The 13515-nt window shown below is 37.5% G+C and overlaps 1 protein-coding gene and 1 long non-coding RNA gene across 6 annotated transcripts in view; both read right to left on the bottom strand.

Moving 5' to 3' along the window:
- Window positions 1-2265: 2265 nt before the first annotated feature.
- LOC144268303 (uncharacterized) lies at window positions 2266-3133 on the bottom strand. Its single transcript, XR_013346726.1, has 3 exons — window positions 3084-3133; window positions 2783-2880; window positions 2266-2686 (listed from the first exon to the last, which is right to left on the bottom strand). It is a non-coding gene; the product is annotated as an uncharacterized LOC144268303 (long non-coding RNA).
- A 157-nt stretch (window positions 3134-3290) lies between these two features.
- PFKFB4 (6-phosphofructo-2-kinase/fructose-2,6-biphosphatase 4) overlaps window positions 3291-13515 on the bottom strand; it is a 93735-nt gene continuing 83510 nt past the window's right edge. For 3 of the 5 annotated variants that reach the window (XM_077823020.1, XM_077823018.1, XM_077823022.1), the window contains 2 exons: window positions 12199-12284; window positions 3291-6167 (listed from right to left, as the gene is read on the bottom strand). In XM_077823020.1, the coding sequence (XP_077679146.1) occupies window positions 12225-12284 (60 nt within the window). In that variant the 3' untranslated portion in view covers window positions 3291-6167; window positions 12199-12224. The remainder of the gene's footprint in view (window positions 6168-12198; window positions 12285-13515) is intronic. The other 2 variants (XM_077823021.1, XM_077823019.1) reach the window with 1 other exon arrangement.

Here is a 13515-nt window from a genome sequence, read left to right as displayed (position 1 = left end):
ATTCACCTGGGTTAAACCACTTACAAAACTAGTTCACACAGGTCTACTTCCAAGTAAACAGAAAGTTGAATCATTTGGATCATAACCAACATTAATGATAGAGCAAGATATACACCACTTGCTCTACTACATAAAATAACTGGGCCCGTAGCATGCTATGGACCTTAAACTAGTGGATAGATCAAATACTGAAGTGCTGCTGTCTAAGTTTATTGCATAAAAGAGGGCCCTGATCTGCTAACTGGTAAGAAAATTCCACAGCTATGTAACTGCTATTAGCCTAGCAAATAGTGCTTGCTACACAGCAAGAATAAAAACAGTTACCTATCAGATTGTCACAGAAGACAGCATACGTGTATGTGTGAGACACAACCATTAAGTGTAGGTGCTTCAGCATATTTATTAGCCTAATGTCCATTAAGTTTAGAAAATCATCTTCTGCACAGAAGCAATATAAATGTTAATTTCATAATCAAAACTGCTCATTAGTTCAACAATCAAATGTACCTAAGTGCACATAAATGGCTACAAGCCCCTATGCTGAGACCAAAAGGGAATCATTTCCTCTTTTGCATTTCTTTATCCAAGATGCACCAAAAAAATTGAGGGGGGTCCTCTAAGGATTTAGAACTATTGTTATTGAACATGAGAATATCCTATTGAAAACCTTCCTGAGGTACTGTGATAAACTACAGAACTATGCTAAGAAAAGTCCTGTTAGTTTCAGAAGAACTTTCTAGTGAGTCCAGTGCTTAAACATGGAATATTTGCCAGAAGGTGAGTATGGTTCATTTAACTACAATAAAACCTTTCTGCACTAGATTTGCCAGAGATAGCAAGATTTAATTTTGCAAATCCGTGAGTAAGCAATCACAAAATATAGTTTTGTTAATTGTAATACTTCACAGTATTTTACAGAACATATAGTGAAAGGATAGCAAAACCTGGAGTATGTCTACACTTGGAGCTGGAAGTGTAAATTCCAGCTCAAGGCGACATACCCGCACTAGTGCATGCTAAAAAAAAAAAAAAGTGTAGCCACAGCAGCAGCAGGGGCTAGCTGCCCCAAGTACATATGTAGCAGCTCAAACACATATGTAGTCGGTGCTGCTAGCCCCTCCTGCCGCTACTATGCTATTTTTGAGCCCACTAGCTTGGGTATGTCTCTTCAAGCTGGAATTTACAGTTTCAGCTCAAAGTGCAAATATACCTTCAGCCTCAGGCAGATGAAACCTCCGTAGCACTGTACTACTGAAACAGGAAGACTGCTCGGGCCTTTTAAGTGAGGCTCCACTGTGGACTCAATCATGTCATACATTCTTGGTTTTGTTTTTATAAAAGCAGTGCTACTTTATAAGGTTGGGACCTACAGCTGGAGCTTCAGTGTTCTCATAATAAATTCAGGTTAATATAGGCAGACCCAGATTGGCATTTTATTTCATATAGAAGGGTCTGCCTACACACTGGGGATTTGCACTAATATCAGCTACATAAGTGCAAACCCTCAGTGTAGGAAGAACAAAAATAAATGTAAAGTGCCATTTGTGGTTTCAAGCAGAGGTGACAGAACCATGGCTGCTAACCAATGGCTGAAAAGGGGGCAAATCACCAGAACAGAGAAAGCTTAGGTATGTTTTAGCTGGCTACACTCTTGTTCTTTATATTTGAGATTGGTGTGCCTATGGATGCTTCAGAATGGTAGAGATGCACGCTAACAAATAGTTTCAAATCAGGCTCTGAACACAATGCAACATCCTTTGGGGATAGGCCTTCAAGAAGGGAAAATGTGTATCTGCTTTAACCAAGGAAAGAAGGAATTTTAAAATTTGTCCAAAGAAAATAGAATTCTAACTGGTTAGATTTACCCATGCTCCCCTTTCAAAATGACCCTGCTCTACAAAGCTCTCTTTTCTTGCACATCATTCTAGTTGGTAGGAGATGCTGAAATGACTTCCTGGGAGTGCCTGCCTCAGCCAGTTGGTGTCCACACATGCACATCAATGTAGCAGGAGGCTTAACGGACCAGTTCATGCAAGGGGAGCTAACATACCCTCCAACAAGTAACCAGACACTCATTGCAATCTTTATCTGCATCAGCACAATAAATATTTCAGGTTTAAGTCATTATAGATATTTGATGTATTGCTACTTAAGTGACAGTCATTTCCATTTATCAGTGGGGAATTAGACTAAGGTGTTAGATCACTATCAGCATCAGCCAATAATTAAATACAGATATTTACAATCTTTATTACATACCTTCTTTCCTGTAATCACTGTGCATGTGGGCCCCCTTATGGAAGATAGTAGATTGCAGTTATTTTCTATCTGGTTCCCAAACTGGTCTGGAGAGATGACTGGTGTTCTTAGTTCCAGCTGCTGCTAAATGTGTCCATACAATTCACTGCAAAGAGGAGTCTCAAGGCCTTTTTAAAAAAGGCACTTGGAAATGAGTTACCTCTAATAAAGAATGTTACTACATTTGAGGAGAAGGGTATAGCAATTGCTGTGGTAGATAATATGCCACCAAGAGGGACTAAAGCTAGTAGCGATCAGTACTTTCCAAAGAGGAGGTGTGAATGGGAGAGGTGGTCACAACACAGTAAGCTGTGCTTCTCGATACGAACAAGTTTGAGAACCCCCAGTCTAGACAAATGACCACTGTTAAGTTTTGCCTTCTCATATACTGCAACAGAAATAGAAAAAACATCTCAATGCAATTTATACATGCATAATGGACTATTTAAATCCAAATGCTACAGCAGAGTAACATTTTACTTACTAATTTGCAGCTACTGGTACTGAAGACTATCAGGTAGATGAGAATTAATCTTTTTTAAAAAGAAACCAAAGTTGTCCTGTTTTAGAATGTCACAAATCCTAAACATTTAGAATGACAACACGGAACAGTTAATTTTCATTGAAATTCACAAAGCCTCAATTTACAATCATAATTTCACATGACTTTTGACTTGCTCTTCTATTTTAAATCTGAACTATTGCTATTGCAGAAGATTTTTGCCAATCTGAGCAGTTCTCAGCTTGTCTCACATATTGTAGGTAGTATAATCAGTACCTCTCACCTCTTTTTGCAGCAGATGATGATGATGAAATGAACTTAACCTTTACTCTCACACCTCTCTCCACCTGAGATACTTTTCACAAAATGTATTTCACAGCCTTCCACAGTGGACAAATTCATAAAGTGTGTTGACCTGAGGAGATATTTACACAACTCTAAATGTTACTGTAGCATAACTGGTTTAAGGGGACAAGGAAAGAAACACATATCTTGAGTTTTAATGTTTGATCTTTATTACTTGGCTCAAAGATCACACGAGATTCATTTTGCCTAGAAGATTAAGCTGAAGGCCAGTCATGTCAGAAAGGTTAGTTTAATCCCATCCAATCATTGCAACATAAAACATACTAGGCCATGCTTAGAAATTAACCCCTCTGGATGATGACTCACTTTTCCAAACCAGATGGGAATATGTATACCGCTTTTAGATAGTAAGGAGTAATTCTTGCAATATATTTCCAGAACTCTCAATTTTTACAGGTGAGATGGGGTGATCAATTACTTATTTTTACATTCTGGTATTTTTTGTCTTTTACTAACTAAGATGCAGTCAATGACATTATTTGTAAATTAAAATAGAACTGACAGCTTCAGATTCTCCTTTTTATTTTCAAGTACTGACATACAATTTATTCACACTTGTGTACAATGATTTTTTACTATACAGTATATCCATCCTGCAAATGAGCAACCACTCTGATCACAGTATATTTAAAAGCAGTCTATAAAAATATCTACTATAAATAAAACATTTAGCCATATAGAATTTTACAGCACCTTTGAAAGTTCTGAGATTAAAAACTCATATAGGGAAACATTTCCCTTTTATAACCATGCTTCCTTTGCTAGAACCAAGCTCAAAACTACAGTGGTCCAAACTCTGTCTTGGTAAACCTCTGCTTTTCAAAGCACATTAAGAAAATAATATTTGGGAATCTGCCTTGGATAACTATGGATAAAAGCTAGGCTTCCTCAATTTACCATCATTAAACATAAATAATCCCTACTGTAGATCGTGTGGCCCAGATCCAGAGGAAACAGGGCACAGTAGAGGATAGGGCTGTTCTTCTGAACTATGAACAAATAGGTGATCAGAAGGGAACCCACTATATAGCATCTCTTCCCTCTCCAATATAAGCATCTTTAGGGTTTGTTTTGCTGTGCATCAATAAATGTCTTAGCAGTGCTTTGTGCTCTAACCTTAGACAATAACAATTAATACATCTAAATAAATATATTATTTACTTTTAAATGCATATTACTGGTTGCATGGATTACAGACAAAAAGCTTTTGATGCTAAGGTTCCAAGCAAGTGTTTTTGATATCCTATGCATTTGTTTTCTGAAATGAAATCTAGCTATATGGCTTACTTCCAGTACATTGACTATATTGCTAAGACTAGCTTAATAAAACAAATCACAACAGCAGCACATATTAGAGGCCCCTGCCCTGCATAAAACAAAAAACAATTTAGCCCCTGCCTGCAAGCTACTTGGACAGAACCCAGTTCTCTACACTGAAATTCAACTAAACGTATTAACGGATAAATGCAAGAGTTGAATTAACGACCCAGTAATACAAACATCAAAAAGATACTCCAATAACTAATGGCAGCTTTCTTCATTTCATTAATAATTAGGTATTGCTAACTAAATCCTATCATCCAGCAACACATGTACACTATATATATATATTGGCTTGGAACAAGGAAGGTAGTGAGTGGCATTGACATGCATAGAAAATTCTACCACTTTTTAGCATTGGACATAAATGCACTTGCAATTTCACAGAAAGTTAAAAAAGATTTTAAAAACAAAATACAGAGATGACATTTTAAAAAAAATCAATTTCCAAATTCACTCAAGGGTTTTTGTACTTATACAATTCTCCGGAGGCTAAAATCCTATTTTAACATTCTCCTCCTCTATTTACTTAATGCTCCCACATAGAAAATCTTATACTTTTAGGGTGAAATTCACTCTATTAGAGCCCATTTAGGGTTTACATTGAAGTTTTACTGCATTAAAGTGATGCATTGGGTCTTCTGAGGGCCCACTGCATGGGAGTATATTTCACCCTGAATGTGGAAGATATGTCCTCTCCTGGAAAGGCTGCTTAACCTGGATAGTACAGATATTCTGAAAGATATCTGTCATCTTACCCTTTATAATCTCTTTCTAGGGTAATTAGACTATTAACAAGCCAGCTATCTGTACTTAAAACCATCCTTCCATAACAATCAATTGTATAATAGTGTACCCTCACCATGGTACAAAATGCCATTTTGCATGGAGAAGATAAAGAAACTTACTGTGATAGCAAAGCCTCTCTCGCTGTCAATATAATATAATTTAATATATATACTCAAATATTTTTCTTGGCAAAGGGGAAAGCATCCCCATTTCAAAAGACACACATACACAGTGCTTTGCAACACCTGAACTATGCTCAAACATCGATAGGGGACGAAAAAAGAGTACTTGAGAAGCTTCCAGTATGAAGTGGTTTTGTATCAAATGGAGCCTCCAATGCATTAAATGCAGAATTTCACATTAAAAAAAAAATACACACACACTAAAAAAAAGTCATGTAACTCTAGGCAGTCATTCACAGTAAAAATAAGAGGTACTCTTAGAAAAGCAATTATTGAAAAAAGTAAAAGTTCAGTTAAAACTTGACAGTAAGCCGAGAAGAGCAATTAACAATCTTGCATGATCCACAGGTGAAGAATAAAAACAGTTGAAAAACTGCATATTCACAGAAGAAAAATTAATAGCAACTTCACTGGGTTTCCCATAACTATTTCCAGTCTTGCGCATTTCAACTTTCAGTATTAAGAGTCCTCCAGAATCGTGGGTTTTCCCACAAGTCATTGAATCACATTCTAAAAACCTTACAGTCAGAGGGAGTGCGTGCATGTGACATTGCTTGACCTCCTTGGATGTCTTCTCCAGTCTCATGTACCTGAGCTATTTCCTTAGTGATTCTGTAGCAGGCAGGGGATGTTGTCATGGTCCATGACAGTTACAGATGATTAGGTACTGTCCTCAAGGCTTCCTCTCTCGAGCGATCCACACCTACATTCTGCAAGCCAAAGACAGAAAGAAGATTTAAGCAAAGTTTCTCCCTGCTTTGCAGTAGGTTTTTACTCAGTCTATGGCACATCACAAAGGGCAAAAGACAGACAGAATTTAGTTTTTTTACACAACACTTTGGACACATTTTCTCAGAAGACTTAATAAAATGAGACATAAGGCCCAGCCTACACCAGCCAGTATATAGAGTTCAAAAACCATGATTAAAACTTTATACTAGCTATTAAGTTCTCTATAAAGCCAACTCTCTAATACCAGATCACAGACCTTCTTTGCTGCCAATAAAAAAGCATCCGTTAGGACATCTTTTAAAACACCATTACACCAGCTGTTAAAACATTCTCATGCTGTCCACTGAGCATGTGTCTTATTAAGTTTATCTTCAAAGATGTGGTTCCTTGTCCACACTGTGCACTATGTCAGTTTACCTGGACCTGCACTCCTGGTACGAGCATAACCTCAGATACAACCTTGCAAAGACTCCCAAGGAAAATGAGGTAGCACTGTGCACTTAGCGATAACTGTCACACACCTCTGGGATTAGTTCCTGCTTGACTAAGATGGGGAAAATGGGTCAGGTCCCCGAGTTACTCACTTACTCATCCCCAAAATAGTAACTGTTCATATTTCAAGTTTTATTAGCTAGTAGCGGATTTTATATTAACTGAAATGGAGTGAATTCATTTTTGTTGGTTTCTGCAGTCTTAGAGAAAGTGTTTTTTAATTAACTATCTTCTCTGGTTTCACAAAACCAAGGTTACATTCAAGGTTATTTGCTGGATAAGCAAAATGTAAATAAAACTGAAGGGTCTATTCTCCCCTCCCCACAAGCATACAATTACTGTTAGGGCATTAGATACTATCATTCATATTATGGGGATATGAGCCACTGCGTGACATTTAGATGTGATTTTAAAACCACTTTTTCTACCATCTGACTCCAATACTGTCCCCAAAGCTGTTTGGGTAGCAAGTGAAGTTTCTATACCACTCTAGTTTCACTCTGAAACCATATAAATTTTAACTGAGAAGTAACAAGTCTACAGAACTTGGGGAAGAAGATGGCAGAAAAGTTTTGCAAAGCATTCTCTAATGTAAAGCCCTTTCTTTCAAGAACTCATCCTGTTTAAAAGAAAGAGGAAACCCCAGCTGCAAAGACCAGTGATGCCACAGGAAAAACTCCCGCTAGCTTTCCATCAGGCCTGTTATCAATGGATGGGAAACATAGCAGCTATTGTTGACTTTGCCACAGACCATCTCCCAGTTCTGTGTTTTAACCATAAAGCCACTCTCCTACTATTAACATTATAAACTACCTTTACTGCACATTCTATCTGAATTTGCTTTTATTCCTGCACCTCAGATTTTCATGAATTGCACAAATTTCACCAGGAAAATAAACGATCTTTCTATGTAGTCTAAAAAGATATTTGAACTTCTTTATTTATTTTGTTTTGGTCTAAAGGGCAATGAGGGGGCAAAGCTATTGCAGTACAACTATTAAATAATAAGAGCTGGCACTTTTAGTAGGTTTATCAAGCTCCTCCTCTACAGCACACACCCAGTCAATGACTTGATTTAAAAAGAAAAATTAAAAAATGAGTTGAAAATTAATTTTGTGATGATTAGTTGCAAGCAACTCAGGTCTTTATTATACTTAATGGGATACTATCAAGTTACTGGAAAACAATTCATTTTCAAAAATACGTTTAAATGTGTTTCAGGGTTCTACACCTGCCAATATGCCCAACAACCACAACTGCTAGTCAATTTTTGTGGTTTTAAACTCATATTTGCCTTTAAAAATATTCTTGTTGATCTGTAAAAACCTACATTAATAAGAAAATATACAGTGACTTATCCACAGAGGAAACAGCTAAACTGACTACACATAGAGTGCGGTCAAAAGCGCACACAGAAAAATAATTGAAAAACAGATACATCCGTTTTTTCCTCTACCCTATTTCAGCGACAGAAATCTAGCTCTTACTTGTGAAAATGGTATGTAGAAAAAAAGCCTGATTTTTTCTCAAGTTGAGGGCACCCCCACTTTTTCTTTTTTAAAACCTCTCTATTTTAATTCATTCCCTTTATTTCAAATCAGCATTTATAGCATTGGATAGACATGGAGAATATTTTCTCACACACTCTGAAGTAGCTAAGGTTTCTGAAAAGACTAGTGCCGGAGCCCTGATGACTTGTTGCAGGCTTTTTGACCTCCAGGCAGTGAATCTGTTCCTCTGCCCAGCAGAGAATCAAGAACAAGACCACCTTTCATTTCCATAAAATTGGGTAACAGTCCTGTTCCTGGAAGATGTTTCAGTAAGGAATACCATCTTAAAACTGAGGACGACAATGTGTGAGAGTGTGGTAAGTGAGGTCTGTTAGCTCACTGACTCTCCTTGCTGAAACAGTAAGCAAGCAGAACCTAAGAGTTTACAGTCTAATCAGAGATGTGCCTGCAGGCTCAAGGGACTGGTTCCAATAATGTTATTAAAACTTGGTTAAGACTCAAGACTAAGGCAACGTATCTTAGAGGAGATATGAGTCTCGTGAGAGAATTATGGAAACATCACTCTGTGGAAGTTAAGTTACTGGCAAGCCTGAAACCAAACCTTGAAACCCAACTAAGCCCATACGGAATCTCTCCAGAGGAAATTCAATAAGTCATTCTGAAGACACTGAAAGCTGAACTCTTAATGGGATCAGGGGGTTCCAGGAGTTGAAGTGAGCATTTATGATCTTTTCAGAGACTCCTTTTTATTGAGGCAATAATCTCTTGTGCAACAAGCCAGCAGAGGCCAAATTCTGGAGAGAAGAGTGACTGCCCTGTTTTTGAGAGACTACAAGGGATTTGGAGTCAACACCTGTCTATGACAGGTTTCAGAGTAACAGCCGTGTTAGTCTGTATTCGCAAAAAGAAAAGGAGTACTTGTGGCACCTTAGAGACTAACCAATTTATTTGAGCATAAGCTTTCGTGAGCTACAGTATGCATCCGATGAAGTGAGCTGTAGCTCACGAAAGCTTATGCTCAGATAAATTGGTTAGTCTCTAAGGTGCCACAAGTACACCTGTCTATGGATATTTGGCCTTTAGCAAGCCAATCCTTGAATGGTCACAAACGAGCAATGATGATGGTATTTGTTCAATCTGTCCATATTTTTCAGAATAACTTGAGCAACACTTGGATCAAAATGACACATCCACCAGGCTCTTGGGACTAAGTTATTGAAGGATTGTCTGTGTGAGTTGCCTGAGAGCCCCCCAGTATTGGCTGCAATATCTTGATGGCTGGGCATTTGCTATTAATTCAAAGAGATGGTAGGCAAGAAGCCAAATTCCAGGAAATCCCAGGGAAAATAAGAGGAGATCAAGAAGTTGTGGGAGTAGACTATATGCTGTACTAGATGGAGGCCTAAGAGAAAAGAGAGGAAGACATCTCTATCAGAAAGAGTGCAATGAGGGAGAGAGGATTTGGGCAGGGAGAGGAAGGATGGCGTAGCTACACTGTCTGGTAATGAGAAGTTCTAAATCTTCTAGGGATTCGGCTACCTATGGCAACCGTATCTGTGAGAGTAGATGGAACCAGGATGGGAGCGAGCTTAATAGTGTCTTTTTACTGGCAGGAATTGTGCAACTATTGAGACTGCCAAGATGGGCTTATGCCTGTCTCCGTATATACTTGGTTTGCAAGAAAAACGAGTCTGGAAGGAATGAAGTAGGGAGGACAGTATTTTTCAGAAAGAAGCCAGACAAGGAGTTGTTACATACACTGAATGCAGACATGGCCAGTTTACCACACACACAAAATAAAAATAAAAAAATACCAGACTAAATTTGTTAAAAGCATTCACATCCAAAACCCAAAAGGTAAAATAATACATAAAAATAAATGAAGAGTTCTTTAAAATCAGTGTACTATAGCAGCTTAGGCACTATAACTAGCTGATTTCCCTTGGAACTCTGTACAATCAGCCCTGGGTTAAAAATCCATTCTGTCGTCTACTAGGGCTTTCTCTAATGCTACAATAACTGTAAACTGTTATTGAACCACTTACTCCATTGCCACATCCAGGCAGTTATACAAACTGAAAAAGTCCTCTTAGAACTACTTACTGATTCATACCTACACCTGCAGGATAGAAGTATTACAGGCATTAGACAGCAGAAGCAGCTTTAAGTTAACTTTGAATATATATTTACAATTGCATGGGATTCTCCTTAGTAATGGGCCACACTCTCTCTCATAGAATCATAGAATATCAGGGTTGGAAGGGACCTCAGGAGGTCATCTAGTCCAACCCCCTGCTCAAAGCAGGACCAATCCCCAACTAAATCATCTCTCTCATTTACTCACTATCTTGTTACTTTTCCACATCTCTGTTTTACATATCTAACTTCCCTGCAAACCTCTCAAGGATACCCATGGCAGCGACAGGAACAGAACCCAGGTCACTTGACTCCAAGTCTAATGTCCTATCCAGTGATACATGTTATCACCTGAAACTTCAAATTCTACACTAGGATTTTATCTGTACAATAGGTTATTTGCAGGAGCCAGCTAGCTATCACTTAATCCATATCACTATCATATATAGGAGTTCATAATGGGGTACATGACCTCAACAGTAAACATCAAAAAAAGCAAATAGTTAATTTCACCAAAATGCAAAATTTTTGTAAAAAATGTACAAGCTGGAGAAATAGACCTATTAACTGCACAAACAATTTACACATCAAGGGATTTGTGATACTCTTTTAGATGAAAAGCAATTGCTTAGAAAACAGCCTATTTTCCAAGATTCGATGCTATGAAAACAAAGCGGCCCCTGTTACTCAGACACTTCTAATTTATGTTAATTTGGCCTCTATCACCAAAAAACAGCAAGGTCACGCTGCTACTCAAACTTTCAAATGAGCTACAGTCTCCTTTTGTACATTGTGTAAAGGATTTTAGACACTGGCATGTTGCACTCTCTTGGTGAATGACTGCTTGACAATCAGTAGTAAACATGCCATCTTTCACACAAATGTTCTATTAATGCTTCGGGAGGTGTGTGCATCCATTTTGACCAGGACAACCTCCAGCCAACCTTTTTTTCTTTTTTTTAAAGTATAAATTAAAATCTAGGTACAAACTAATCTGAAATGGCCATTGCCCTTTGTATTGTAATGTACCCAAGGAAAGCTCTGACAAGATGTATGCACTATTGCCATGAAGACTCAAAGGTCACCCACATATGTGCTAGGAGCAGCATACTACTAAGAATAAGTGTGGCTGCTGCTTGCCAGACCATGAATAGGGAACTTTAAGATTCTGTGTTTCTATATTAATTCCTAAACAAAAGAAACCAAATGAAAATTGTTACTATGTGCACAGAGAACTCTGCCATCCACCCAATGCAGAAATATATTTTAAGAAAAACCACACACATGAAACTACTCATATACTTCTCCTCATTATGTTTGAAGTCTGGAATAAAATAAGCTTCAACTTGCTCGCCACCTCTCCAAATATAGATCATTAAAGAGTTTGGTAATCTAGCAGATCTACCACACTAGCACTATGGAACAGCAGAACTAAATTTTTTGCTAACTATGGAAATGTTATTTTCTGCTACATTTAACAGTCCAATCACTCCCAAGGTCAGGGAAACAAGTACTACTTGTGCCCAGCTTGTGCTTATCACACACAGTATGTTATGCATCGTAGCTTTCATACTTCATCTAAAGTCCAACAGTTACTGGACCTAAAAAAAATCAATTTAAAAAATAAAGCTGCAAGATCACAGGATTATAGAAATCTTTAAAAAAAAAAAAAAGGCAAACAACAGCCAATTAAGGTTCAACAATTTATCCACAGTGAATTAGTATAATGCAGTTTCACTTTGCCTGAACAATTTTAGACGTTATGTGCTGTACAATGATTTAAATATTATTTTTGTAATTGATTTCAAAGTGATTGGAATGATTTTTTTTTAAGATGTATTTTAAAGTAATGATGAAAACAGCACCACACATTTGATAGCTGATCTGGACACAGGTTCACTGGTGAGCAGGGACTGTTACAAGGGCTTCCTCAGGAGGTCTGGAAATGTCTACATTCTGCATAATAATAAAAATACAGAGGAGAATATTTATCATGCAGCAATAAGCAGCAGTAAAATATCAATTAGCTTCCTTCACAAGTACACAGCTGCACTTCAACAAAAGATTTTTCACTCAGAAAATTCAGTGAAGTAACAGCTTTTTAATGCATTAGTACATACAACAGTACAACTTATATAAAATAACTATCAATCCTACATAAATCTTATTGCTAACATTTCAGTTATTCACACGTAGAGGATTCCTATTATAGTCCCCAGTCAGGAATACTCTTAAGCATGTGCTTAAATCTATTCCTACCCAGGAAAACCACTGAGCACATACTTGATTTCAATGGGAGTTGAGTGTGTAAACTGATTTCCCTGAATAGCAATACTTTCCTGAACTGGAGCCATACACTGCATTTCCATAGCATGATCTTCACTTTACTTGTAATATAGCTAGTTTAGAATACAAAAACTACCCCTGATGCGGTGAATTATGACAAAATCCCTCCAAGACTAAAATGGTAAGTTTGCAACCTATGGGTAGACATCTGATTATTTTGCAGAAGTTACACAGCATTGCCCATGTTCAATGCAGCATGCATTCAAAGAGTAGACAGTTTAGCTGATAAGCTTGATGTTGGCTGCACCCATGCAGCTCAAGTTGGGGGCTTACAACAGTATCACCAAATTCAAACAAAGTACCTGCTAACCTAGTACCCTCCCTACTGCTTTAAATAAAAACCAAGTGATGTGCATTCAGGCTCAGTTTGAAAGATCAATTCATTCTTCAAACCAAAGAAAATTCAATTCCAAAAATATTTTTTCCATTTAAAAAAAAAAAAAAGCCTTTGGGCAGTTGGGTTACCTGTTTCTTTCTTTGTTCACCTCCCTGATTCTGTGTTAGGCGGAGCAAATTTCTCTTTTCTTTTTACGATAAAAACTGAATTAACTCAGCCTAAAATGAGTTTTTGCAATGAATAACCATCCTATCTCTAATTTATGAACTAAGATGTAGCAAAGGAAACAGATTTTACTGCCAGACAAAAGGCATTAAACTTGCTTTCTGAAATAAAATCCAAAACATCAGAGAAAGAACTCAAATGATTGTTGAAGTAGTTCCATAAGATTTATTATGGGAAAAAACAAAGATCACTCCTCCTTCATCCTACCCAGATAGAGACTGAAGTCATTACAAATCTGATGCTACTGTACATGAACAGTCAGATCTGCAGTCCAGATTC

The sequence above is a fragment of the Eretmochelys imbricata genome, chromosome 7 (assembly GCF_965152235.1).
Source record: "Eretmochelys imbricata isolate rEreImb1 chromosome 7, rEreImb1.hap1, whole genome shotgun sequence".
NCBI lineage: Eukaryota > Metazoa > Chordata > Testudines > Cheloniidae > Eretmochelys > Eretmochelys imbricata.
The sequence above is the reverse complement of the archived record's forward strand: the minus strand, read 5'-3'. Positions and strand labels throughout refer to the sequence as shown.